The sequence below is a fragment of the Eumetopias jubatus genome, unplaced genomic scaffold (assembly GCF_037043125.1).
Source record: "Eumetopias jubatus isolate StellerSeaLion01/CBP00866 unplaced genomic scaffold, mEumJub1_p1.0 scaffold_5, whole genome shotgun sequence".
Taxonomy (NCBI): domain Eukaryota; kingdom Metazoa; phylum Chordata; class Mammalia; order Carnivora; family Otariidae; genus Eumetopias; species Eumetopias jubatus.
Genome location: NW_028274811.1, coordinates 150,225,571 through 150,253,362, shown reverse-complemented (window position 1 = coordinate 150,253,362; position 27,792 = coordinate 150,225,571). Strand labels below are relative to the sequence as shown.

General features: G+C 48.3%; 1 protein-coding gene across 1 annotated transcript in view; it reads left to right on the top strand.

Annotated features, from left to right (window-relative positions):
• The window catches only part of ADAMTS16 (ADAM metallopeptidase with thrombospondin type 1 motif 16), a 141,459-nt gene that overhangs the window by 99,687 nt on the left and 13,980 nt on the right, over positions 1–27,792 (top strand). The window contains exon 18 of the mRNA XM_028122664.2: positions 1,115–1,241. Coding sequence (XP_027978465.2) covers positions 1,115–1,241 — 127 coding nt within the window. The remainder of the gene's footprint in view (positions 1–1,114; positions 1,242–27,792) is intronic.

The window sequence follows — 27,792 nt, the reverse complement described above, 5'->3', positions numbered from 1 at the left end:
GGGGGGCCGCGCGAGCAGCGGGACCCCCTCAGGCTGTCCAGGGGCAGCAATGAAATCATTTGTAGATCTTAGTATATTTTAATTGTGTTCATTTTAAAGCAGTACCAGTTGGGATCTTTTCTCTTTTTTTTTTTTCTCCCATCGGATGAACTCTTTAATATCGTCCTTCAAAAATGTGTATCTAGTTAGAGTCCCCTTACTATTGTGGTAAAATCTACAGGACAGAATGTTTCTCAGGACTGCGAAGTCGTTCACAGTGTTGTGCAGACGTCCCCACCACCCACCTCCAGATCCTGTTCATCTTCCCAGACTGAAAGCCTATGTCCGTGGAACAGGGACTCGCCAGCCCCCCTCCTCCCAGCTCCGGGCAAACCAACGTCCTGCTTTCTGCCTCTCTGGCTTTGACTATTCTAGGAACCTCATGTAAAGAATAGTACCTTTGTTTGGTAAATTTAATGAATTGAAATACTGAATAAATTTGGACATGTTTGCAAGCTGTAAACAGCACTGGGGACATGAATAGGGGCTGAGGATTGAACCCGCTTTCATTTCAACCATTTCCACTGACCTCATTCGATAGGACAGCTAAGTCGTTTATTGTGAAAAGGCCTCCATTCAGTTTATAACCATGGCAAAATTTAACTCTGGAATCTCTGGTGACAAACTGCTTTATGTTTCTTTTGTCTGTATTTCTTTCTGGCTTATTACCGATTGCTCCCTATTGTGACTTGTCAAGTGGAAACACAAGACAGGCATATTATGTTTCTTCTGAGAAGTGGGTGATGTTCCCAACTCCAGAAACAATAGGAAAGAACGATGTGTCATCAAATGTATGTTGGCACCAATTACAAGACAGAGGCACATGTTGACTTTAAAGATGCAAAGATATAGGAGACAAGTACGGGTAACTTAGAATTGATGAAATTCCCTGATAAAAATCAGGAAGACAGGTCAGAAAAGAACCAGTATGTCAAGAGTTGGCCAATTGGTCATTATCATAAAGACTTGGCAATGTGGTAAATCCTTTTTAAAAAGAGATTTCCTTTGCTCTTCCTCTGCCTTTCCCCATGGGGCACATTTCTGAGTCTATTATACGTTGCACCCTTCCCTGCAGGGCAAATGACCACGAGGGCGGGCTGCTACCGAGACCTGAGGTTTCAAGTCAACACATCGTTCTGTAATCCCAGCACCAGACCTGTCACGGGGGTGGTGTCTTGCAAAGTATCTGCCTGTCCTCCCAGGTAAGGGCTGCTGCATTCATCCAGACGGGTGTCATATAGTTTTGCAAATATATCCGTGAGTCCCGGGAGCTCCAGAGTCTAAAGAAGGGAAGAGCTGATTGTTGTCGTGTAATCCGGGAACAGGAAGGGGCAAGAGTAACCAGAAGTGCCTGAACAGGTATGTTTGGAATATCTTGTGAACTTACGAGCAAGTCCTCCCCACGGCATCCTCTTTGCGGTGTTTTCACTTTAACCACCGCAGGCTGGCAGGGGTGATAACACCGTGGTGCCAGTAATGTTTTCCCTCTCAGCCTCCAGTTCCTTTCGCTCTGGTTTATTTGCCTACTGAATGAAACGTGTCAGAAGGATCCATTCACAGGCCTGCCAGGTGAGGCAGGGTGTGTGGATTGCTGCAGCGCACGCATGCACACACACGCACACAGGCACATGCACGCACACGTGTGAGACTGAGCGAAGGAAGCCGGGCCTCCGGCATCCCGTTCTGCCCGCGGTGCTGCCGCCCCAAGATAGTTCTCAGGAAAGCGCAGGTGCCCCGAGTCGGTGGGCTGGGCCAGCCCCGCGGTGCGGCCTCGGCCCTGCTCCCAGCTGTGACAACCCGGGCACGCCCTTCCCCTCTCTGTGCTCAGCGGCTTCGTCTTCACGGGGGCCACGTCCCAGAGGGATTGTGAGAATCATCTGAGTAACATATTTACAGAATGAAAGTCTGACCCCAGATTCTTCAGACAGGCCGACGCACTAAAAACAGTACAAGATAATCTCAAACTTCTTGATTTTTAAAGATCCCCAGTAGCTGGAGAGCTGATTGCAGGTTTGCGGAAATGTGTCTCAGCAGCGTGACAGGGAGACAGGGACACTCAGGAGGGAGAGAGGCCCCATCTCTCCCTTTGTCTCTGAGCTGTCGGGTCCCTGGTCACTGGCTCAGGATAGAGACGGAGGCTTCCTGCCCGCATCTGAGAGGTCGCCACCGTTCCTTCCACCATGGTGAGGGGGTCCTCCCTGGGAACATCTGTCCTCCAGTCTCCCTGCTCCCTCGGGGGCTGGGGACCCACCACCTCACAAAGCCACCTGGCCTGCCCCAGTCCGGGCTCCTCAGCCAGCACGCCCCATGGCCTGCTGTTGAGAGGTATGCCAGTCGAAACTGACACGAGGACTTCGGTGCTGGAGGCCCATCACCCGCCAGGGCATGGGCGCCCACCTGGGGATCCTTTCTGGGGCTGGACAGGCTCTTGGAATGGCCACATGCCGTGGTCCCCACATCATATCCCTCTGCGGACCCATGCACCCGGTGGGCTGTGCTGAGCTGGACCGCGGGAACACAGGCCACCGCAGGCATGTCCTGTGTCCGAAGCGACAGGCCAAGTGCACAAAGTTCTGGGTGGTTTAGGAAGTGAAACTCGCGGTTGGCGGAGGGAGGCTGACGGCAGCGTGGCACCATTGCCTGCAAAATAAATCATGCTGTCCGAAGGAGACAGACTGCAGGGCGGCCTCCTGCCAAGCGGGTGCACCCCCGGGACTCCTTCTTCCTGGACGGCCAGGTGGGCACCTGTGTTCCAAGTGACTCAGCGTTGCCGTCGCTGTGGCCTCGATGGCGGATCTCCACGGAACCTCATGACCGGGGAATACTTGCTGACATCGTGCTGAGTTCTTGCAAGGGCCCACTGACCCGGGGCACCTCAAAACAGCTAGTTAACTGTGCTGTAGAGAAACCTCCCTCACTGAGACGAAGAGACGTGTGTGCATGTCACTTTTCTGTGCATGAGGAACCAGCCTTAGTGAAGGTCGATCTGTTTGAGCTCTGGATAATTGGGAATGGTTAGTGCTCGCCCGTCTGCTCGATGAAGCTCATCTAGGGGGGATGTAAGGAAAACACCCAGGACCAGGTCCCCAACTCCTGGCTGCCAGCGTGCTGCCTTTAAGCATCACTTGATTCAGCTGTGAACTGAGAGTGGGAACCCAGAAGAGGCCTCCCTGTGTCTGTGACCCATGCAGGGCTTGACCTGGAAGCCAGAGTAGGCGGAGCCGCTGGTGCTTCCCTGAAGGGCACAGCCCCACCCCCACCCTGGGGGGGGAAAGCTGGGGCACCCGCCCCCTCGCCGCTTCACGCGCACACATCGCTTCACTCCCACACGGAACCCCCGCTAGATGTGCCCCAGCCATCCCAGCTCGTCCTCTAGGCGGTGGGAAGCCAGCGGCAGTGATGCGGGTGCCCTCCGTGGGCTCCCTGCAAAGGCTCTGCTTCCTCCTCCTCGTCTCCAGCTCCCTTCTTCTCCTTCCTCACTGCCCCAGCTCCAGCTCTGTGGGCAATGCCAGCCCCAGGCAGGTGGAGCCCCAGGATGGGGTGCTGTCAGATTCCCTGGTGAGCTCCCGCAGCAGAGCTGCCCTTGCCTGGCGCCCCGCTGCCTACCAGCTCAGACTGGCAGGAAAGGAGAGCTAGTCTCCCGTGTTTGAGCCCTGGCCATAAGGTCCCCATTGGTGTGGGAAGCCACCTTCCTAACTCCGGTGTGCCTCGCCTGTGAAACCCAGGTCCGAGCCGCCCCTCACTGGCCACCGCCTCCTCGTGTCACTGCAGCTCGCGCGGCCCTGGACCCACACTCCGGTCCTCCCGTCTCACCCGGAGAGTTGCCTTCCCACGCCTCACCGTCCGGGACTCCCCCGGCACAGAGTCCAGGGATGGCGCTGCAACCCTTCCCTTGGCACAGCTCTTCCTCCACTCTCCTCCCCCAAGACCCAACCTGGCTACACCCAGCGTGTCCCCCAGGCCGTGCACAGCGCTCAGGACCTCCAGGCTGCAGGAAATTCAAAGCCCATGTTCTCGGTGGAAAAGGGTGGGCCCTCTCTTAGTGGCCACCCAGGACGGCCCACCACCCCTCCCAGCGCAAGGCTTCCGTGTCGCCTCCGGTGTCCTCCAGAACTCGTCCTCCTCCCCATCCACACTCTCAGCCCCTGAGACCTCGGACCTCAGACGCGGGAATCAGGTAGGGGCCACCTCTGCTTCCTGCTGACAGCCCACCTGTGGATCCCCCCGCCCCCACCCGCTCTGGCCCTTCTTCACAGTGAGCCAACGGTCTCGTTTCTTCCCGAAAAGTCCTCATGGGTTATGTCTCTGATTACCCTTTTCCTTCAGGCTTATGGATTCCTTCCAACAAAGATTTCTAAGTGGATGTTGCATTTTCCTTATGCTGTCTTGTAAACGCACACATATTAGGAGGTCACTCATGTTCCCTGCAGGTCACCTGTGTGGCCCATTGTTTCTCTCCCAGGGCCTCCTCTGCTTCCCTGAAGTTTGTCTTTCTGGTTTTGAGGGACCTATTGTCAAAACACCTCTATGTTCTTTGATGTATTCTAAACGTACCCAGGTAAAATTTTATAAGTAAATTTTGTCAAGAGCTTTGTATGCTGAAAGAAAAGGCACAGTTCAGAGCAAAAGGACTAGTCTAAGGGTAATTGGCACTGATGAATGGGAACAGCATTGTTAAAACATAGTGAGGGCACCCTAAATTCATCCAGGAAACATCCAGAGGCCTCCATCCATCTGGCTCTTTGATTTATGTCTAATGTTTTCGAATATTTGTATTCTTATCTGAAGGAGAAAGCTTTTGGACACAGTCCTAAGCTTGCTGTAAACCTAATGCCGTAGCTTCCTGCTGGGAGACCCCTAATGAGCTTCCCGCCACATCCCCAGCAAATAGCAGAGGCCTGGTGACCAATGGGACCCCGCAGGTTTGTGCTGAACAGGTGGGGCAAGATGTCCCAGCCTCTGGCCCCAAGTGCGCATCAGAGTCCTTTTGACGGAGTGGCCTGGTCGGCTGGGATTACGAGGATGGCGGAGAGCAGGGATGGTGTGAGCTCGGCAGCTGGTTTAAAGGTGTGGTTCACATGTCTCTTGTGTGTCCACTTTGTATGTAACCAGGGTGATAGAGAGTGAGGGTTTGTTGAGGGAATTCATGTGAGATCCACACACTCTACGTGCAGCACGTAGGCTAAGCACTCAATAACTCTTGGCTGTTTTTATTTAGGGTGTAAAAGGAGAAACAAATTCACATCCATTATTTATTTAGTCTGTGAAGCAAGACTATGGCAAAACACAGAAGAATGAGCTTATATCACATGTGTTAATCCTTGTGCATTTTTATTTTAACAACTGAGTTGGGAAAATAGATCTTAATTTAAAAAGTTGTTTTGTTTTCCTCTGCGATGTAAGATACATTTCTCTCTTGCCCAGAAAACTGGCAGTTTTTTTGTTCCTTCTTCAATGGGATCCGGGAGTGGGGTCTTTAAAACATCTTAATTCCTAGCCTTCTTGTCTTTAACTGAAATGAAAATGAAACCCTGCTACACTGGTTGCAACTCCTGACCTCCCCATCAGCGTCCGCATGCTTGCCTGGGCTGAGGCTGGAGCTGGTGCAGCCGGAGGGCTGTGGAGCCCTAGCCTCGGCGGCCGTGTGGGCTCCCCAGCTCGTAAATGTGAGTGGGGGCGGTGCACTGGGAATCAGGAGTCTCCTCCCTGGAGGAAGATGATCCTAGTATGTCCTGGAGGCTGCTGCGGGCTGGAGCATCATGGCTAAGAACCAGGCATCAGCACTTCCCAGGTGCTGCTCTGGGCTGGAGCGCGGCCAGCCGGCAGCCTGCGGCTTCTGGCTTCTGCTCCACACTGAGGGCTGGCTCCGCGCTGGCCTTGGAACGGACAGCAGGGGGCGCGCCCAGGGCCCGCTACCTCCGTCCTCCTGGGAGCGTGAATCAGGCTCTGTTATCACTTGCCTGTGAAACACGAACCCTAAATCACACAGATACTTACTTCCTTTATATTTCTGAGCTTATCTAAATGGAGTGGCCCTTCATGTCATTTATCTTAACTAGTATCTCGTTTTGGAAGCATGAATACCAACAGCACGCCTTCCTGGACAATGGCGGGAAGATGCGAGAGGAAATACTTTCCAGATGGGAAACTGGCCCTTTTCCTTCCTCTTCATGATTCTCCTAGGAATGCAGAGTAAGAGTTTAGGTAAAACAGATTGTGATCAAATAGACTTTGTTTTCTTGTTTTAGAAAGTCATGCAAAGACTTTCCACTGGGTGGACTATTTCTGCCCACACTTTGGTGACTCCTTACCGACCCATTAGCAGAATTGTTTGCTTTCACCCGAAGAGCCTGGGTACAGTGCCTGCAAGCATTTGGTTGTACACTGTAGAAATGCAAGGTAAGGTTTAGCAGGGTAACTCTGTTACGGAGCTCTCCCACGGCAACATTTCCAGTGACAGGAGAGGGGGCCGTGATTTTTTGTCCCTCACCTCTTAGATACAAGCCATACAAACACGAACTGCCTAGGTTACCAAGGGAAGGAAAAGAACCCTCCTCACTTAGGCGGTTCCCACGTTCGAAAGCGTTTGACTCATGGGAATGCCAAAGAAGTGAGCGTGTTAGTTCATTTGATTATCTGAGTGGCTGAAAATGAACTAGCAGCGGGACTGGATCCTGGACATCTGACCTGCATCCAGCGCCCGGGGGGCAGAAGGGTCCTCGCTCGCTTTCATTCTCTGCCATTCCAACCTGAAATTCCTAATGGTCTTTTGAGTCTGCCCTGGCTTCCACAAATTATACAGCCAGCCCCGCCCAGCAGCCCCGCTTCTGCTCAACAATGCTATCTGGAACAGGGCTGGGAAAGCAATTCTTCGGGGACTTCAGATCACAGGTGTCTCCTGGACGCCACAGCAGTAGACTTGAGGGAGGGACGCTCCTTGGGGCAGTCCTCTCCTGCTTTCTCCCCTTCACCTACGGGATGCGTGCCGATGTGGCTGAAGAGAAGGATGCTCCCAGGGTCACAGTCTGTGCGGATGCGTCCCCTGGGGTCCACGCTACCCCTGTCCTCTTCATCTGGCGGCGGGCCCAGCTCCGTCAGGGAGCCCGATGCTGTGGCTCACGCCCAGAGACGCCACCTCCCAAAGAGCGGCGGACCCCGTTCTTCTTGCTGTGTCTTGTTCTACCCCACGTGCCCCCAGTGAGAAGGCATCTGACCTTCTCCGTTTGGTCGGGGAAGCCAGAAGAGTGTGACATTGACAGTGTCCCTAGAGGGATGTTTGGCTAAAGTATGACGTCGCCAGTTAAGTTGCGAGCGTCAGGACAGTCACCTGGGTGTGACTGTACCTTAATACAGAAGATGATGTCTGACCGCGCTCCCCAGGGAAGGAAATCACTTGACACCAAAACAATGAATTTCAGATGCACTCGAGGGGCCCTGTCTGGCTCAGTCAGTAGAGCATGTGGCTCTTGATCTCAGCGTTGTGGGTTCGAGGCCCATGTTGGGTGTAGAGATCACTTAAAAATAAAATCTTTAAAATGCTGGAGCTGGTGCAGCCGGAGGGGTGGTACAGACATTTGTTAGAATGTATCGTCAAGGAAAGTCAGGTTACAAATAGGAACAAATGGAATTCGTCATAGGCAAGGCTGAGTTTTTCTTTTTTTTTAAGATTTTATTTATTTGAGAGAGCAAGACAGAGAAGGGTGAGCATGAGCAGATGGGAGCGGCAGAGGGAGAAGGAGACTCGCCACCGGGCAGGGAGCCCGACACAAGGCTCGATCCCAGGACCCCAAGATCACGAACTGAGCCGAACGAAGGCAGACGCTTCACCAACAGAACCCCCCAGGAGCCCTGGCGAGGCTGATTTAATTTACTTCCTCAGTCACTTATGTATTAACGTAGAAACCGTTGCAATAGGAATATAAAAAATAACTAGCTTTCTAGATCTGAATTTGTCACTTAAAAATCGGCCTTAAGTAGTTCTGTAAAATATTTTGTATTTTAGGTTGTTTTGTCTGTTTGATTTTGCTTCATTTGTTTTAGTTTGGTGTGTTGTTTTATATTTATGTACATATCTATTTATTTATCCAAATGAACAAAGGCAGAAAGTCACCTTGGGCATACTTCTATTTTTCAGGGAACTTAACTAGTTTTATACATTAAATAATACTGAAATTTCTCATAATATTTTTATTATTTTGGTTTCTAAAATTAAAAACTAACTTATAGATAGATGGAGATGGTTGGATGGATGGTGGATACATGACGGATGACAGCTAGACTAGGTCTTACTACAAGTCTTTACCTACATATATCCGCTGCGTCTATATACTAATGAGTGCATCTGGAAATATTTGTTGAAAACTGGAAGCTTCGCTCAGAATCGTGATGTTTTGGGTGGGGGAAGAATACAGGATACTGTTTTTAGGTAAGAGGTTAACATTGCTTTACTCTTAAACCTGTGAATTATTTGGAATTATTGTGGTTTACTATTTCCAACTTTATGGAGGCTTTACAGTAATTTTTTTGTTATTTCAGATATTATTACATTGAGATCAAAGAAAGAGTTAAATTATATCATTTTTCACATTTTTGAGACTTCCTTTATGGTTTGAGCATGGGAGTGTTTATAATTGTTTCCTGTGGGAACGAAGGAATGTGTGCTCTGTGTTGGGGTAGAGTTATTTATATGGCAATTAGATCACGGTCCTTACTTATCTATTCAAATATATTCTGACTTTTTGTCTATCTTGTATATGTGTTTCTGAGAGAAGTATTTTTAAATCTCACTTTATGATTGCTTACTTTTCAATTTCTCCTGTTACTTTTATTTCATAATTAATATTAAAGTTCCACATCGCGTTGGTAGCATTATAGCTTCCTCGGGTGTTGTCCTGCTAAATAAGGACCATCTTTACACCTAATATTTCTTTCCAACTTAAGCTGTTTTTTTCTGAAGTTAACAATATGGCCCTCGCGTCCATTCCCTCATGCCTGACATTTCTTCATTCTCTGTGTTTTTAAATGTCAGCATTATGAGGTTTCTCTGCATCTTGAACAAATCATCTTTTCTGTTGGATTTGATTTTATCAAATCAATAATATATCTTCTTGGGGCACCTGGGTGGCTCAGTCGGTTAAGAGTATGTCTTTGGCTCAGGTCATGGTCTCAGGGTCCTGGGATCCAGCCCCGAGGTGGGCTCGCTGCTCAGCGGGGAGTCTGCTTCTCCCTTTCCCCCTGCTCGTGCACGCTGTCTCGCTGTCTCTCTCTCAAATAAGCAAATAAAATATTTTTTACAAAAAAGAAAAGAATGTATCTTCTCACGCACACACTTGGTCTGCTTTTATGAGCTGTAACTGCCCTTGTTTTTGGATTCAGCTCCAAGTTCTTATGTGTCTTCTGTCTGCTGTGCATTTTCTTTGCATCATGTTGTTCCATGTCTCTGCTGATTTCTTATGAATTTGTAAGATTGTGTTTATTCTCTTTTATTGCCACTGCTGCCAGAAGCTCTGTATTCTACTTTTCCTCACACCATGTGCTTCTGATAAAAATAAATAAAATAGACAGCTGTATAGATGAGTGTAACTTGAGAAACACCGAGGATTGCTCATACATGAATATCATAAAACCCTTACAAATAAATAATTTCTAGAAAAAGCTCAGTGAACTGAGAGAGAGCTGAACGTGGAGTACATCTTCTCACAGGTGGTTGGTGCCGTATTTTAGAGTGCCCTGGACGCGTCTTTGGGGAGTGTCAGGAATCGCTGGGTGAGGAGCCACATTGGGACAGTAGCACCCCCAGGGTGCGGTCTCAGGCAGGGGCCCTGGCTCAGGGAACGCTTCCCCGAGGGCACCAGGGGCCATTTGCCTCCAGGCCCTCCCTCCACTGGGTCAGCTGGCAGGGCGGGTCCCCGGGAACACAACCAGCACCACGGGCCCTAGAAAGACAATACTTTGTCCCCCCGCCTCAGGAAAGGCCGCTCGCCTAATTTTGCTCTTTTTCTTGCCAGAAAGAAAATAAAACACAGTAAACAATAATAATAAAAAAGAGAAGAAAACTGCTCTGTGAACCCTGTGTTCATTAAGAACGAATGTTTTGGTGCCACCTAGGTTTTCGAGATATGGAGGGAGGCCTCGTTGTAAGGAGCATTGCCCTCTGGAGTAAGCATTGCTGAATTTGAGGATAATGTGAATAATACTTTGGTTCTGATCCTGGACAAGCGAGGCGGGCATGCTTTCACATATGGTGACACGAAATCATTAAGACATTACTCATTTAGACTTTGTGACTTTCTAAAGCTGAGTTGGACTGAAATGTCCCTTCCGACTGTCTCCAAACATGCGGTTCACCGATGTCATTAAAGAGAACAATCAGGTGGCTGTGGGAGGGTGAGCAGGGGCGCGCTATCACAGGAAGACGTCACGCTCCTTCACTCTTCACAGCAGTGTTTAGTTTGAGAGACCACGCGTGCTGTGATGTCTATTCAGTTATCTATCAGATCTTTGCATGACCACCTAGTACATGCCACCATTCTAGATGGCCTGCACCTGGGCCCTGACCCATGGGGCTCACAGGGCCAGGCCATGAGCGTGCACCCAGGTATGGGTGAGTGCATTTCCACATGTGCATACCGATTCAGAGCATGGGAGACCCCGGAAGGGTGCTTTACTTCCCTTAAAGGATGACAGTAGAGTTCTCTAAGCTCTTAGACAGGTTGCCTGGTGGGAATGGAGGGTGGGAACGATCCAGCCAAGATGAGCAGCAAGTGCAAAGGCCCTGAGGCAGAGGTAGACTGGATGTTGGCCGACGGCTGGGAGGCCTTGGTGGCCTTGATCAAAGGGAGCAGTGGCCGTCACCAGGAGCAACAGGGGGATCCAAGTGTGCATGGCCTTGGAGGCCAGGCTGGGGAGTTTGTATTCTGTTCCTCAGGTGTTGATAAAACTTGGGGAGGTTTGAGCATTGGTACCATGGGACCCACTTCTAGGGAACCTGGGGACAAAGGCATGAGAGAGAGGTGGGGGCAGAGGGACAAGTGAGAAAGCAGAGCTGTGGGCTCCAGCACCTCTTTGGAGGAGTCGTGCCGCCAAGAACAGCAGAAGGGGCAGGGCTGCGGCGGTAAATGTCCGTGAAGCCCCGGGAGGGTTCACAGCCATTTCTCTCATTTTCACATCAGAGCTGGTTTAGTGTGCCTGTGCAGGTTTGGAGACGATCGGCCCGGGAGGGTGGAGAGAGCAGCCGTGGCAGGTAGCTGCGAGGGTTACCCTTGGGCACACAGAGGGATGCAGCCTGAGACATGGTGCCCCACGTGCAGGAAGCGCCTTACTCATCGTTTTTGTTTTCACAGTGAAAGAGGCTAAGTCATGGGAGTTTGAGGGGGTTTGCTGGCAGGAGAAGGAGAGCGTTCGGTGGGACGGTGACCCTGCCAGGGATGTGCGTCTCCGGGCACCTGCAGGCCCTACATTGAGTGCCATCACCCTGGCCACGGGTTGACATGTGGTGGGCAGAGCTGGCTTAACCAGGGTTAGGATGAAAAGAAAATAAAACAGGTTATAATTAATCTCATTTCAGTGATTCACCAGTAAAATTACGTCTATCCAGGTGCGGCCCGGTGCTTGGTTGCACGCACCTGCAGAACACATGACTGGCATTTTTCAGCGGCTGATTGCTGATCAATGAAATGAGGGAGAAAAGCCAATTCGGTTTTACGAAGGGGGCCGCCCCTGTCCCTCTGTTCTCGGGTGACTTCGGTTCTGGTCCCCAGGTGTCAGGGCTTAGTTTTTGTCTAGTGTTTAAAGACGTGCCTTTTTTTTTTTTTTTTTTCCAGCCTGGGCACCAAATGTGAGCGACCTAGTGCTTGGTTTGTGGCTCAGCTCAGGAGGCAGGAGTGCCCTCGCGCTGGAGGCCACTCACATGGTGTCCTGGGGGCTCCCGGTGTCTGTCACCGTGGTGTGCTAGAAGCTCCTGGAAGCAGGTGGCTCTGCCCCACACAAAGTCTCTTGGGCCCATTTCTGTGCGATCCCAGGACCATTGGATGAAGGTATCCTTGGTCAGTATTAAAAGCCAAACCATCCTAAGTGCTGTGTTTCGAGAGACACAGCTTTAAAGACCACAGAACTGGGGGTTTGTTCTGTGGACTGACACTGAGGGACAGTTTGTCATTTCAGCCTGGGCTTGTTTCCCATGGTATATTTTCAGGGGGTGGTGGGGGCGGCAAGGCCTAGGGAGGAGCGGTTTGGGTTCAGAGTCGGTCGTTTAAAGCTCTTATTTAGGCACCACCTTGAAGGAGATGCAGGCTTGCAGACATGTCTCCTGTGCAGTCCCTGCATGGTGCATGTCCACACACCGCCCAGTGTGCTCTTGGATTAGCCTGTGCCTGAGTAGGGCCCAGGGAGTCATGTGCTCTGCACATCAGTCCTGGCAAAATCATGTTCGCCCAACGATGTAGTTCAAGAAACTGAAACCATGTGGCTTAGCAAAAATCGAACAGGAAAGGAAGAAGCCTTTCGTGCTGCTGACAATCCATCTGCACCCAGTGAATTTCTGCCCAGAACACGGTTGAACGATATACTCTCTGAGTTTCGGTGTATCTGTAAATCACTGCATCCTACTTAACAAGACCCAGTGACTGACTCAACGTCATTAGAGTGTGCCGTTTTAAGACTGTGTTTGGAGCTGATGAGAAAATTTACAAACTGCACTGTTTGTGAGTTTGGGACATTTCACGTGATCAGCCCGAATGGATGCTCAGGGATCAGGCACACTCCTACCATGTTGAAAGTGGTTGACACTTGTCCAGCCTGGTTCCTGGTATTTGACATGATATGACATTGTTTTAAACTAGGTTTTTGAAAGGAAGACAATCTAAGACTCTCTCCTTTAAAAAAAAAAGTCTGAGAGTTCCAAGGCCTGAGCATTAGACAAAACTCCTAGACATTCCCTTCAAAGGAAGCATGCTGAGTCCCCAGCTTTCTCAGACTCTTAAGCCAGCATGAGTGTGGGAACGCAGGGCGGGGCCCTGCCCTTTATTTCCCTGCTAAGTGTAAGCACACACATCTATAGTGGAGGGAGGAGAGCGGACCGAAGGGCGGGGGTGGCTCTTCCTTCTCTGCACCACACTGTAGCTCTTGTAAGGGCTGCATTGCTCAGGCGCCACAGAAATTCTGCACCCTAGCCCCCTGGCACTACTCAGCTGGACACCCGCCTCCATAGTAGCTGCTGCAAAGGGTGGGTTTCCTGCTTGTTGAGGCTTCAGAGGTTCTGTGAGATTTTAGGTTTTAAAGAGTTATTTTTCCCACCAGAATCCTGGTTAGCCTCCCCCCTGCAGTCCACTGCCACCACAATAAAAAAGAGTTTCACTGAAAAAGGAAAAAAAGAAAAAGAAATCATGGACATTACAGGGCAAGAAAATTGAGCAAACGAGTCCGGTGAGCTCCTGGAACCTTGAAAGAGCTTTAGCTTAAGGGGGAAACCAAACTGCACCCGATCCTTGAACAACACATGGGTTGGGGTGCCGGCGTATCCAGAACCTCATGACCCACAGCCCGCTGTTGGCTGGAAGCTCACGCATAACGCAAACAGCGGACTAGCATGTATTTGGCAGGTCGTATATATTATGTGTTCTTAGGATAAAGTCAGCTAGAGAAAAAAAATGTTGAGAAAAATCATAAGGAACAGAAAATATACAATCCTGTCCTGTATTTGTCGAAAAAGATCCGTGTGTAAATGGACCCGCGCAACTCAAACCTGTGTTCTTTGAGGGTCAACTGTAATTGGCTTTAGAATTTGATAACGGAAATTTAATTATTTTGCAATTCACATTGACATTTGCTTAAAAAGTCAAGTCAGTTTTGGTTGACTTGTTGATGCGTTGTCATTCCAAAGCCACCTGTAAACCATGATTTTGCCGAGCCTATTACCAGCTTGTAGGGACCTGATAGAGTTTTCCGGGTCTAGAAGGAAAAAGAAGACTTATGCAATAATTTTGTCATGGGGCCGAAAGATTTTCTGACAATATTAATACAGTGAGCAAATGTTAGATTTTTCCCATCCCTCTTTTTTCCCTTGGATTTCTGCTGAAGCAGTCCTTATTTGATTCACAAAGTTTTCGGTAAGTATTACCTGTGTCATTCGTAGAGGCATGAATAGATTTTTAAACAATATTCCCACAACCAAAGAGATCCTCAAACTCATTTGTTTAGATAAGTTACTTTTCCACTGAAATACCGCCTTTGGGATGAGCCCTCGCCCCCAATCTGAAGAAACAGTGCTGCAGGGTGAAAAATATGACCACATGAGAGCTAGAGACATTTCCATGTGGCTTTTTTTCCTACAGGTTCCATATAAGTTCAGGTCAAAGGGAGTTGAAACAGGAAACAAATTTTTAATGTGCTTCTGACTGTGGTGGCCAGGAATGTAATCTCCAGAAAGGGAAGACCACAGTCTCCCAGAATGTTTAGACTTGTCTGGATCCAGTGCAAGCAAGAGCCCACTCAGGCGTCCGCCTTCCTCCTCCAGTTGCCATATGGTTGCAGCCTTATTTTACTTTTATGTCAAACAAGATCCTAACAGGGGATTTTTAATTGTTTTGATGCATTTATTATGTAGTTCCTCAATAAAAAAGAAAACTAAAGAGAAGAAGTCCGTTTAAGTTCTCTAGGATGTTGTTTTTTACGCTGTTATTTTAGTTGATTTTTATTCTATGTAGGAACCAAATGCAGGTGGCATAAAAAGCCGTACTGTACTTTGAAGCTCACCATGAGAAATCACAGTCCTGCCTGCCCACCACCCCATCCCCAGTCCCATGGACCAGGGGCAAAAATCTCTTACTCTGGCTCTCTCTCTCCTGGTATCCTTCCCGCTATTCCTAAATAACAGGCACGATCACCATGTCCCACGTCTTGGCTCTCACGGTTACGGTCCCATCCATCACAGGGGACGGTGTGGTCCACCACATCTCCTCTATCACCCTCCCATGGCTGGGCTGTGTGGTCACCACCTCCTTGCCCTGCATCCTTCCGTGTGGCTCCACCCCGGGAGTTGGAATTGTCCACCTCATTATTGATTAGTCCTTGCTGGCTAAGTAGAATACCTTGATTCTGTGTCCTCTTGTATGTGAGAACTTTATGTTTTCTAAGACTTAATAATTGCTTGAATTTTGCCTGATTAGGTTTCTTTACATAAACCCCATGAGATACCTTAAGGTCATTGATTCATTTCACCAGTATAATAATTGGGAGTGTCTGCTCCACGCCAGGCACCGGCGATACATTAGTGAGTTGAAAGAGGTCCCTGCTTGGGGGAGCTTCTCTGCAGAGAGACGTAGTCAACAATAAACATAAGATATTTTTTAAATGATGGAATATTCTAGAAGGTGATGAGAACCAAGGATGAAAAGAACAAGAATAGAGCAAGGCAGAGGAGGTGGGAGTGTTAAAAGCCGGAGGCGTGGGGTGTCAGGTGCGCATCACCGAGCAGTGCAGAATTTCTCTTTCTCCTTGTTTCTTTTATGTTTCCTTTGTTTCTCTCTCTTTCTGTCTCTTCTCCTCCCCACAGATTATTCCCTCCATATTCCCTTTTACTTGCAGCGGGGTGGTGGGTTTTCCTCTGTCCTGCTGGTGTCTTCCTCCAGTTCCTCCTCATCATCCACATCTCTCCAGGCACGTTGAGACAGAGACCCCGAGACATGCGATGGACACTCCCTGTGCTGAGACAGGCTTATCAGCTGCTCTTTGCCCTGGGATCATCAGTTTCTCCAGGGAAGGGTCCGGTCATCAGTCTTGTGCATGCTGGGGTGTGGGGGGGAGGTGGCAGGTGCACCCAGCCCTCCAGAACGGCGGGGAAGGGGCTGGGCTGGCATCTCAGAACCTGCTGTTCCCACGCCTCTCCTGGTCTTCCGGAGCCACGTCTCCTGCGGAAGCCTCCTCCTTGGCCTCCGTTAGAACTGGGGCACGCAGCGTGTGCTCACGCCACTGCGTGTTACGAAAGGTCTCTCTTGTTGGTGCTTGGAATGACAACGGAACAGTCCTAAGATCCTGAAAACATGCACACTGCTGGGGCATTCATTGTGATAACTAGAAGTAATAAGTCAAAGTAAAGGCAGTTGATACACGGAGAAAAATAGTTAGAAATCTTTACACAAGTCTAGGGTTAAATATGTTTTGTATTGAGCAGAGAGGAAAGTAAATTACCCGTAGAGTGAGCAATATGCCCCCAAATGACCTAGGACTGCCCTGTGTCTGCGGATGTCCCTCAGTCCCAGGCCAACGGAGTGCTAGGTCATCCTGCCGTCACTCTCCACATGCGACAGGAAAACAAACCGAATTATGATAAGAAATGTTCACGCAGCTATTTCTTTCATAGCCAATGATCGTTGCCCTTGGGCACTAAGCAGTGCATCTGAAAAGAGAAGCAGAACCTTCCAGAGATGCGCGTTCTGTGTCCCTGCAGGGATGTTAGTGATCCGCAGCGGGGTGGGGCACAGAGCCTCCGAAGCGAACACGAAGGATCCTCTCATTTCAAGTCCCCAGTTTTGTTTTCACTATTCTTAGAGGAGAGTGTCCTAAATCCTGTAAGCTCCACACCCTACAAACCTGGATCTGCCCCAGTGGTGGTGGTGGTGGTGGTGACCCTGACAGACTAATGCTTGCCAAAATGAGGGATCGACTCACGTGATGCTCACAGAAATGCCAGTCAGTACTATTACCATCCACAGTAGAGACGTGGGGACTCTGACAGAGGGCCACGGGAGGTTGTGCAGAGAGGAAATTATCCCAGGCCCGCCTTAGCCGCCGATCAGATCCGTGTAAGTTTCGAATGTAAATGAAACAGTATGAAAATATATTTGACACCCCTTATTTGTACTTTGTTCTTTTCCTTGTGTGTGCACATGCACACGTGTGTCTATTAGGAAACTACGTGTGATCAAAGCAAATACCATGTTAATATGTGTTAACTAGTGTATGTTCATACATGTCTCTGTGTGTGTGTGTGTGTGTGTGTGTGTATAGAACAAAGAAAACAAAAGTCCCATGAGAAGGGTAATGGGACATCCCAGTGTGCTCAGAACAATTCCAGTTGACCCACCGTCGCTCTATATTCATAGTACCCTTCTCCCTCCAAAGGTTTGGGGGGTACCCCGTTTGGCCACTCAACACATCATCCTGGCTCTCGGGGTAATCCTGTGGAAATTTGTTGAGCGCCTTGTCAGGTGCATTTTTATTACTGCTACCTAATTTTTAAATGACTATGCAGTGAAGTTTTTATTTACTTTCCATAGATTCTTTTTTATATAATGTAACTTGCAAGTTTTCTGTACTCTAGTATCATGAAATATTTTACTCATATTCTCTTCAAACATTTTGGTTACGTTAAATATTTGACTTTGATGAAAATGGGATGCATTTTGGCAGGAAGAATGAAGCCCATGTCCCACAGCTTTTCTTCCACAGCCCAGCGGTCTGCCCCACCGTCACTTAGTGAAAAATTCATCTTCTGCGCACTGATTTGGAAGGCCAGCTGCATCCTAGCTTAAGTCCATATATATAATTTTATGAATCATGTCTTTTTTAGAATTTTTCTGGATCTTCTCGAATGTTCTTTTTCCATATGAACTTTATATTTACTTTGCCATGTTAAAAATTAAAAAAAAAAGGATCCTTCTGAAATTTTGATTGGGATTACATTGCCTTAGTAGACTAATTTAGACAAAATTGAAATCTTGAACATATGGACGTCACCTACTGAGAACCAATTTTTTTCCTTCATTATCCCATTTGGTCATTAGGTTCTTCAGGAAGAGCTCATAGATTTATTTACTTACGTGACTGTGAGCACTTATATTTCCTTGAATATTTCATATTTTATTAATGTTGTGAGTAATATCTTTATACCATTATACTTTAATTAGTTATAATTTTATAGAGTCAAATTAATTTTGTAACCAGAACCTAAATTTTATATTTTCCAATTTTTTCAGTCAGTAATCATTTATTTTTAATATCATAAACCAATAATGATAATTTTGGCGTCCTTATCTAATGTCTGTACCTCTTGTCTACCCCACTCCAGTTTAACTGCAAAGGCATATGCTTCTAGAATAAAAGTAAAATGTGTCAGTCCTTTTTCCTGATCCTTATTGGAATGTGTCGACATTTTCAGCTCTTTATTTGGTAGAAGTTGCCCCTTACATTTTGATTTATTGTATTATGAAATTTCACTTGTTTGTATTTTCTCAGAGTTACTGAATTTTAGTGAATGCCTTTTCTTCTTGACATGACAGTTTTACAGCAGACTTGGAAAGGTTTTAAGAAAAAACATCAATGGGGGCACCTGGGTGGCTCCATTGGTCGAGCTTCTGGCTCTTGATTTCGGCTGGGGTTATAAACTCAGGGCTGTGAGATCGAGCCCCGAGTTGGGCTCTGCACTTAGTGGGGAGTCTGCTTGAGATTCTCTCTCTCCTTCTCTCTCTGCCCCCGCCCCCCGTGCTCTCTCTCTCTCTCTAAAATAAATAATAAATCTTAAGAAAAAAAGAAAAAAGAAAAGACATTGATGAATCTGTTTCGGGGAGTGTGTGAGGTTCTGAGCAAAGCACAGGGTGGAGTCCTGCTTCCAATCCCCACCCCGCCCCCGGGGAAGCCCACAGAACACTCCCCTCAGGATACAGAGCTACAGAGCCTCAAGGACTGGCTCTTGATCTAGATCACAGGCCTTGTGGACACACACAGGTCCCTGGGCTTTATAGGTCAAAGATGGAAACTCACGGGAGCTGAGAGGCAGCACGGACACCACTGAGTGTTCACTGCAGGCTCTGAGTGTGTATGTAAGGGACCTGGGGTCAGCGTATGTAAGGGACACGGGGTCAGCCCCCAAGCACTGGGACATGGTTCCATCATTCGGACAAGGGAGCTGTTGGGATGTTACATTTGTGAAGAGAAGGAAAGCACCTGTCATTCTACACCTGAGATGAGTGATTAATGGCTCCAAGTGGCATTCCTACAGTGAACCCCTGTTGGTCGCTGTGTGTTTTTTAGTGTACTGGTGCCTTTAATTTGATGGCAAACCCTTTGTAATCTGTGTACATTTCTATAAGAGTGATCTGTGGGTTTGTGTATGATTTATCAGTAGATATGCCTTATATTAATTCTTCCATCTGTGTTGGCTTCCTATTTGTGATTTCCAAGTAGCTTCCTACTATTTGCTAACTTTGGATTTATGGTCTTCTTTTGTTTGCCCCTCTGGTTATTTAGGAAACACATAACCTATTTCGAATTCTAGTATAGTTACCTATACAACCTAAAATAATATGCTTAAGCCACTCTTTTTTTTTTAATCAACGTCACAATGTAAACTAAAGCTGTAAAAACATTGTGGGAAAAAGTAAGGCAATTGGTATTATTTCTACTTCTTTTGTTTTCCACTCACCAAACTTCAGCTCAGGCTCCGATCTTTGTTAAAATCGTCTCGTTTCAATTTAACTTTAATTTTATTATGATTTTTATATCATAGTGTCTATTCTTTCAATAAAGAGGGCGTGTTCATTCTGTGCTACAATCTTACTGGTCTGTTTAAATGGATCCAGTGGTCCAGCCAGTCCCTGCATCCATAACATTCTCATTCTTCAGTTGAGTAGTTTAAATTTTCTCCTGGCCAGCAGGCGTGTATCTCAAAGAGATTTTTCAAGAGGGATCCTTAAACCACAGATTGCCTCACCCCTTGCTGACCTCAGAGCGTCTTTCTGGTGCTTTCATCTGGCTCCTTGTAATGTCATCCTATCATCCTACCTCGTTCTTGAGGTCTTCCTTCATTCAATTCTTTTTCTCTTTTAAATTTCCTGGCAGTGGAAGCTTTTTGTAGAATTCCATTTGATACAGTAAGTCTTCTTTCACAATATTTTTATTTTATTTTCCTTTGAGTGCTGTCTTTTTTACCTGTGCATTTTGTTGGATGGGTTGCTCTGTAATCTTCACGTAGGCTCCACTAAGGTTCCTTTCTCCCAGCTCAGCTGGAAGCAGGGCATTTCCAGACAAGTCTTTTATCACCCAGAGTGGAGCCGGTCTCTTTCGTCCTGGCCTTGCTCCTGTGGTGCATTTTTTTTCCCATGTGCCTTCTGGAACAAATGTAGATGGTTTATAATGTGACTAGTCCTTTTATTTTGGTTCTTTTGATATGTTCACAGATTCTCGGCCATTTATTTGGTTTTGATAAAAGAATCTCTGTAGTGCCTCACTTGTACCTTCTTTCCAAAATTTCTGCCATGATTTTTAAATAATAAAAAAAAAGGAGTGTCAGAGATGTGTGCTTTCTTTATAAAGCTATTGAAGAGTGGTCCACACCTGTCAAATAATTACATGGCCCGCCTGTGGTGACCAAAGACATTAACTCAGAATCTGCTCTGTTGATCAACAGCAGCATGATTTGTCCCCCAGACATGGCGCCATCCCAAGAGGGGGATGCCTGTGAAGGGTTCCTCTCCTTGTGGCCACTGTGACCCATATTTGTGACATGCTTCAGGTATCCTTGGAGAGGTGGGCCTCATAGGGTCCAGAGCCAAGGAGTCAGGACCAGGCTAACTGCACTAACATCCTGGCTCCACCCTGTGCTCTTGCAGATCCACGAGCCTGTTCCTTAGTGTCCTGGACTCCAGCTTCCCATCTCTGAAATGGGTGTGATCACTGTAGCTCCCATACAGATTTGCTGTGAGATTTAATGGTCTAATGCAGATGAAGGATCTCAGTGATACTTTGCTATCCTTACCAGTATTGGAACTCGACAGACTAGAGGGATTTGGGCTTCGGATTCATTGTCTGACTATAGGTTTTCTGGACTTGGGACATATATTGCTTTCTCTAGAACAATAAGATTTTGCAGACCCTCCAGTGTCATCATGATGAGCCACACGTGAGACTTACTCTGCATTATCAGACGCCTTCACTTGTTCTTCTGTTGAGATCCTTTTTTTTAGTTCACAGAGTTGAATTTCCCACAGATTTCCCTCCCGTGTCTCTGAATGCTAATGCAATTCTCTCATGGCTATTTGTACGTATGTAGACCTTACATCATATGGGCAGTTAAAAAAAAAAGACATCACAGTGCTGTCTAAACTATCCAGACAGTGTTTTTATGCTCTGCATATGATATTTTGGGATAAATGATCAGAAATGCCATACTGGTTGGCTGCCGTTCCATTCTGAGTCACTTAAACCAGCTGAGCTAGAAAATGAGGTCTTTAAATATGGGGCTTCTCTCTACCCTGACTCATTGTAAGAGTCCTGAGCATATGTGAAACCATTTAAATATACAGTAGAGCATTTTCTCATGTCCATGTACATAATGTAAATACCATTAGGTTCTTTTGCAACATAGGCTAATAAGTTATACCAATTATAATACAGTAAATATCATTAATGAAATACTGGTGTATACGTCCCTGTTCACATTCCAGAGTTTTTAAGAGCAGTAGATAAATATGACATTTACAACATGATTCATCTGATAAGTTTTGTGATATAATATCTGGAGCTTTACCTTAGGATGTCGACTCCAAAGATTACAACAGTATTTGACCAAATAATTATTTAATTGGCTAACTATACTAGCAATTAGCAATATTATTTAATTATTATTTTTAATGTGTAACAAGTTTGCGGTATTCGGTAATATATAAGACCGCCCTGGTGGGGATAAAATGCAATCAGTGAGTTCCTAAGACTTACTAAGAAAATGAGACTAATCTACACATGTCTTGAAGAAGAGTGAATGCAACTGCAGAAGGTGGTTTCACAGGGATGGGAGCCACGAGGTTACGTAAATATTGTTCTCCATACTCTGTGCATTCATTTCCTGGATCCGATTAATCTTAAATTGCCACAGTGAGAAATCGTTCCTGCGGAGAATGGAATCGTTCCAGCCTTGTCAAGAAAGAGGAGTCTGCCATCCAGTGTTCACCGTGTGTTTTCGGCAGGCACCCGGCCTTACGGCGCCTCCCGGCCAGGAAACTCATCTGCAGTTTGTCTCCCTTCACACCTGGACCTCCACGCGGGAGCCCTTTGACAGCTTCGCAGATAAAACTTAGGGGTTCTTAGCATTCACTGTAAAAAATCACATCTTGCCGTCATTTTGTGGAAGCTGCCCTCCTGTCTAACCTCTGCAGGCTTATGCCTCCTATTCCCTGTCCTACAGTTGACATCACCGCTTTCATAAATTAAGCCAAAAGAAGCCACGAAATGAGATGACTGGTTTTGTTTCGATTTCACGTGCTAAGCACTCGCAGAGCGATGAGGACAGATCGTGGACCTGATGTGGCCATGTGACCTTACTGTCTCTGCCAGCTGACAGCAGACCACATGGCAGAAACTCCGGGCGAGATATTGATATCAATTGCATCCCAGGGGTCGGTTTGCTTGAAGATTCCATCTTTGTCAAACATGGGTTCCATCTGCTTCTTTGGTTTCTCTCTTAAAGCCCCCCTGGGTGGTAGTCCCTGGCGACCCCGTCCAGAAGCCCTCTGTCCGCTGCCCTCACTAACCGTCCCCCCCGCCACCGCCCCCCAGCCCAGACCTCATGGCAGCCCCAGTGGCTGAGTGCTGGGTGGCTGCCGTCCAGGCCCAGACTCTGGATGAGGCCACCTGGAAAGCATTTGTAGAAAATTGACTCATGAGTCTGGAGAAGATCATTTCAAAGTATTTATCAAGGAGTGGACATCCAAGAAACCATGAAGCAGAAATGCCAGAAAAGCCTGAAACCGTAGGAGGAGTGAGCCATCAATTTAAATCCTTCTCATAAAAAGGAAGAAGCCACAGTGGGGAGAGTTCACCTTCCGTAGCAGAAGGGAGAAGCGACGTTCTTTCCCCAGAAAGCAGGGATCCAAACAAGGGAGTCGAAACGCAGTGGTTGGTGACTCTTCGTGATTTACGTCCCACTTTGCACCTCGACGTAGGAATTAAACCTTCTCCTTGGGGAAGGTCATTCATTCTAAAAGAAAGAAAAATGAGCCCAGGTCAGTTGATGAATAGTTAAGTTAATGTGAGATACACAGGCTTTCCCCAGAGCATCACCAAACAGGCTCTCTTGAGAGGCAGGGAAAGATCTTTCAGATGTTAGAGGAAATCTGACGTTGTGGCAAGGAAGGGAAGAGCGTTTGGGAAGAGCGCAGCCCTAAGTATGTGGACACTGATTCAACACCGAATCATTAAGAACCCTTCCAAACACTGCCCTGTGTGCATAATTAGCCATGAGTAGAAAGACACAACTTTCACCTAGAGGAGCGAGCTCGCGTCTGTGATTATGAAATAGATATGCGTCACACATTTGCAACGGAGATCTGTCATGGCCAGCAAACCCCTAACCGCATGCATTTTTCCCGGGACCTTTTAGAGTGAGGTCACTTTGGAGAACTACCTCCTGTTAGAGATTCCCGGCCCTGTTCTGTGAGTGGCACACAGCAGAGTGGGTAAGAACGCGTGCTCATGGGGTTTTTTCCCTGGCCCTGCCGCACATCAGCCGTGTAACCTTGACCATCCAGAGCCTGAGGGGCCGCAGCAAAGCCTCTCCCCATCCCTGGGCCTCAGTGGCCTCATCTGTAAGATGAGAATTTCACTGGGGATGTTAACGGGAGTGTGGGTGTGAATGGATGGATCGGCATAAGCACCGAGAACAGCGCAGGGCCCAGAGCAGGCAGCGGGCCGAGAGCCCCAGGCCGGGCAGCTGGACCGGCTGGTTCCAGTCCTGGCCCACAGGAGTCCGTGGCTCTCAGAAGTTTGGGGCCGCAGCCTGACCGTGACTCCATCGGACTCCCAGTCTGCTCGCTCCTCCCGATTGCTGGTGAAGCCGCCCGCTTCACTCTGAGCAGGCCTCACTCTGTCTCTTATAGATTCCCAAATATTTGGCTAGAGCCTCAAGCTCGAGCGTGTAGGGTGTGCTGCTTTTGGTGCTGCCGTTTTATGGCTATCATCTGTCTCCCACACCGGGGTAGTGTGTTGCGACCCTGCCAGTAATCTGCTTTGGCTGCACTCAGAATAGGTGTAACACGCCAAAGCATCTACCTTGTAAGACCATCCTGGCTACCGTAAAAACACCCATTGCTTCCTGGTGTCTGCACACTGTTTGATCATAGTATTCCTAAGTGAATTTAAGCCCGGATGCCGCAAAGTCCGGCCCATGGGCCAAGTGCCGCCGGCCGTCTGGTGCCGTCAGTGGGGTCTGGCTGGAGCCACGGGCTCGCCCACGTGTTTCCAGTTGTCGGGCTGCTCTCTCCCTGCCGTGACTCCCTTGAATTGTGACAACAGGGACCCTGTGGCCCACCAGCCGAGAGCATTTGCCATCTGGCCCTTTGGTCAGCTGTTTGCCAGATAACATCTTCCCGGACAAATCAGGGTCCTGCTAGAAAATGCCGACCCTGAGCCTGGCTCAAGTCCACAGGCTTGCTCCCATCAGTATGTAGGCATCGCTAAGGGGGATTTGGATGACAGGTTTATTCGGACATCTGTCTTCTCAGCAATTTGGATGACATGTTTTATTCTCCTTCCTCGATTAGGAAAGTGGCATATCTTCAGGATAAGAAAGTTTGTCTAAAGAAAGAAGTAAATTAGATTTAGGGTCAATAAACAGGCAAGCTCATATTCATACAGCTGGCTTTTGCCTAAACTGTATAATGTCCTAGCCGGCTACCCACATGTCTAAGCGTGGTGGGTGGCCTCACGGGCCCATTCTCTGAACAAGGTGGGAGGCGAACCGCCTCCCTTCAGGGTTGCCCAGAGGCAGCTTACGAGGCCTCAGGATCCCCCTCCTTCCCATGACTCCGTGAGTGTCATCAGTGTCTCTCAGGACATCTTCGAGGATCTACCTTCCTCTCTCTCTGAAAGATAAGGTTTGGGGAAGGACTAGCAGTAGCTTCTCGTCCCTTATAAACCTTTGCCCTGTGGATCCTGATGGCCATGCTCTTCCATCAGAGATCTTGGCTTTTGCTCCGTCTCAGGGGAGACAAGGAGCACCTGTCCAGGGCCATCTCTAATTTAGGTTCATATAATTGAGATAGCGTCCACTTGCTTTTCTTTAGGTTATGAATAAACGTATTCCGTCATCTTTCCTTGCGGGGCATTGTTTTCCATATTCCTTCATCCCTACCCACCCCCATTTTTAGAATGTAATTCTGAACTATCTCAACAATTCTCGTAAGCGTGAATATCCTAAAATGGCATACTTTCAACATCATGATCCTTTTATCACATTTTTTTACCCATGTTGGAGAATCACTTAGGGGTAATGCAACAAAACGTGTGTGTATTTTACTGATTGGACGAAGCCCACCCACATTGTAGGGGACAATCTGCTACTAATTAAAAGTCTACTGACTTCAACGTTAACCTCGTCTAAAACACACCTTCACAGAATCATCTAGGATAGTGCTTGACCAAATATCTCGGTCGCATGGCCCAGCCAAGTGGCACATAAAATGAACCAGCACAGATCTGGATTCCGCCAGATGGACAGCAGAGAGCAGGTTTGCTGGACAATCAGGAGTAGATCTGGGGGGACGTGGGAGGGGCTAGAGTCAGGGAGCCAGCAGGGTTCCCCTGCCAGAACCGGGCACACACACAGGACAGCAGGGGCCAAGGGAGGGACTGGGGCTCTGCGTTCCTATCTCTTGTCGCCGGGAGATGCTCTGTGAGCAGGGATTCGCGTGGGCGAGGAGCTCCCCAGGCAGGATGCAGGGGTTCTCACCAGATAGAAGAGAAGCTTTCATTCGTCCCACTGATGAAAAAAAGTAAAGCCAGGGAAGAGCACTTAAAAATACACACAATGCTGAACCTTTATTTTTCACTTAAGCTCTTAAAATGTGCATCCATTTTCGGATTCTTTTATGGCCAAAAGCTCCCTGGGGCGAGGACTGCCTATGGAAGGTCTAAGTTGATTATTTGCAATCACATGCCTATTACTGATGGTGTCCAGTTTGAGGTTTTTTTTTTTTTTTAGGAGAAAGGTGAAACTTGCCGCCATCAACCGAGTGCAGTTCTGTTTAATGCCTGGTCTCTCCTGAGTCATTCCAGAGGTTCGACTTAGTTTTCATAGGAACAAGCTTCTCCGTTTTTGTGTTCGTGTTTCATCGCACTACACCAAATTTAATTATATTACATAATTCCAATAACAAGTTCCCCTGGCAGAGGCTGACCCACGTGTGCAGGGGCAGCTGGTCCCGTGAGCGCTCCCGTGTCACCGGGGGAAGCAGAAGGATGGATGCTGACAACCCAGGACGGCCCGCTCAGCCGGCGTGCAGCACGGTAGGGGCGGGGGCCGGGCTGTTCCGCCAGGAGAACGGAAAGGCCCGTTGAGTGACGAGTCAGATCAGAGCAAGTAGAGAAGGGAGCTCTCCTGAGGCGGGCAGTGGCCCGGAGGCAGGGAGGAGCCCGTGCCGGCAGCATGCCTGGCGTCCGGAGAAGAGCAGAACCGATGGAGAGAGCCCCCCGACAGAAACTCACCCGGGGGTATCCAGCCGCTTTGTCCTCCTGAGGGCAGACTGGAGGCGTGTGATATAGGAGGTTACATTGGCCCTGCCCAGCACAGAAGCAGCTGGGGCCCCCAGTTAGGAATACGTGCACTATCACAGCCTGCCACGTCCAGGTACAATCTGCGCTCCACGGAGCTGTGCCAGGACAGGAGTGGGTCTGCACTCCTGAGGGTGGGCTGTCTGGGAGCCTTGGAAGCGTATTGGTACTGGGCTCAGTTACCTTTACTTCTCAGAGCTCGTCGTCTCAAGGTTGGAAGCAGTTCCTGTCCATCCCAGCTCCTCAGCACGTTGGTTCTTCGGGGTGGTCTTTCTTGGGGAAGGAAGTTCTCCACCACTGTGCCTTCAGCATCCGGCCTGCCCCTGCTCCTTAACTCGTGACAGACGTTTTTCCTATGAAAAAGGCAGATTTTTTTCAAGCCGGCATCTGTGTATTGTTGGATGCTCATTGTTATCTTTAAAACAGGTTATTTAGGAGAAAAGTGGGGTAGACCTCAAATGCCCTCATGTGAAGACACGCCCATCTCAGCCCCCACGTCACACAGTCCCCATCCAGTTGGACCACGGCGGAAGCTGCCTTCCGCACTGAGCCCTGTGCCCTAAAGGCCGAGCCTGGAGCTGCCCACGCTCAGAGCCGCAGAGGTCGTGGCAGATGGTACAGGAAGGTCAGAGCAGCCTGCTGGACCGTGGCAGGTGCCCCACCGCGAGCCCCGGTCGGCCTTAGCGGGTGGCCGCCCCGTGGTTGCAGCTGTATTTCCATGCTGGCCTTCCCCGTGTCCCATGCTCACCGCTGCGACTAAATCCAACCTCGCGTGCCTCGTGTTTACCACGGCCGTCCCACAGGTGCTGAGGCCACGATTCCGTGTGTGTACCTTTGTGAAAGACTACTACCTAGAAGGTCAAGGGTTCTCCCTGAAAATGGAACAGCAGAGTGCTCAGTCTTGAAATTTCAAAGCGAATAACAGAAAAAAGAAACGAGAACTAAATTCTAAACTGAAGCCAGCAGTTACATGCTTTTTGCAAGACTTCCTGATGCTAAATCCACGAGGGGCCCTGGGTGGCCTCGGGTGGGTCTTGGCCTCAGTTAAGCCGCAGGCCCCGTCCCTGCCGCGGTGGCCTGGGTGTCAGAAGGGCAGCGGTGACCCCAGGCTGCCCAAGGGCTGCTTCAAATACCCTTGCTGGGAATTTGCATTTTCAGAGGAAACCTTAAATAATCAAAGCCAAAATGTTACAATTATTTTTCTAACGGAGAAGAGAA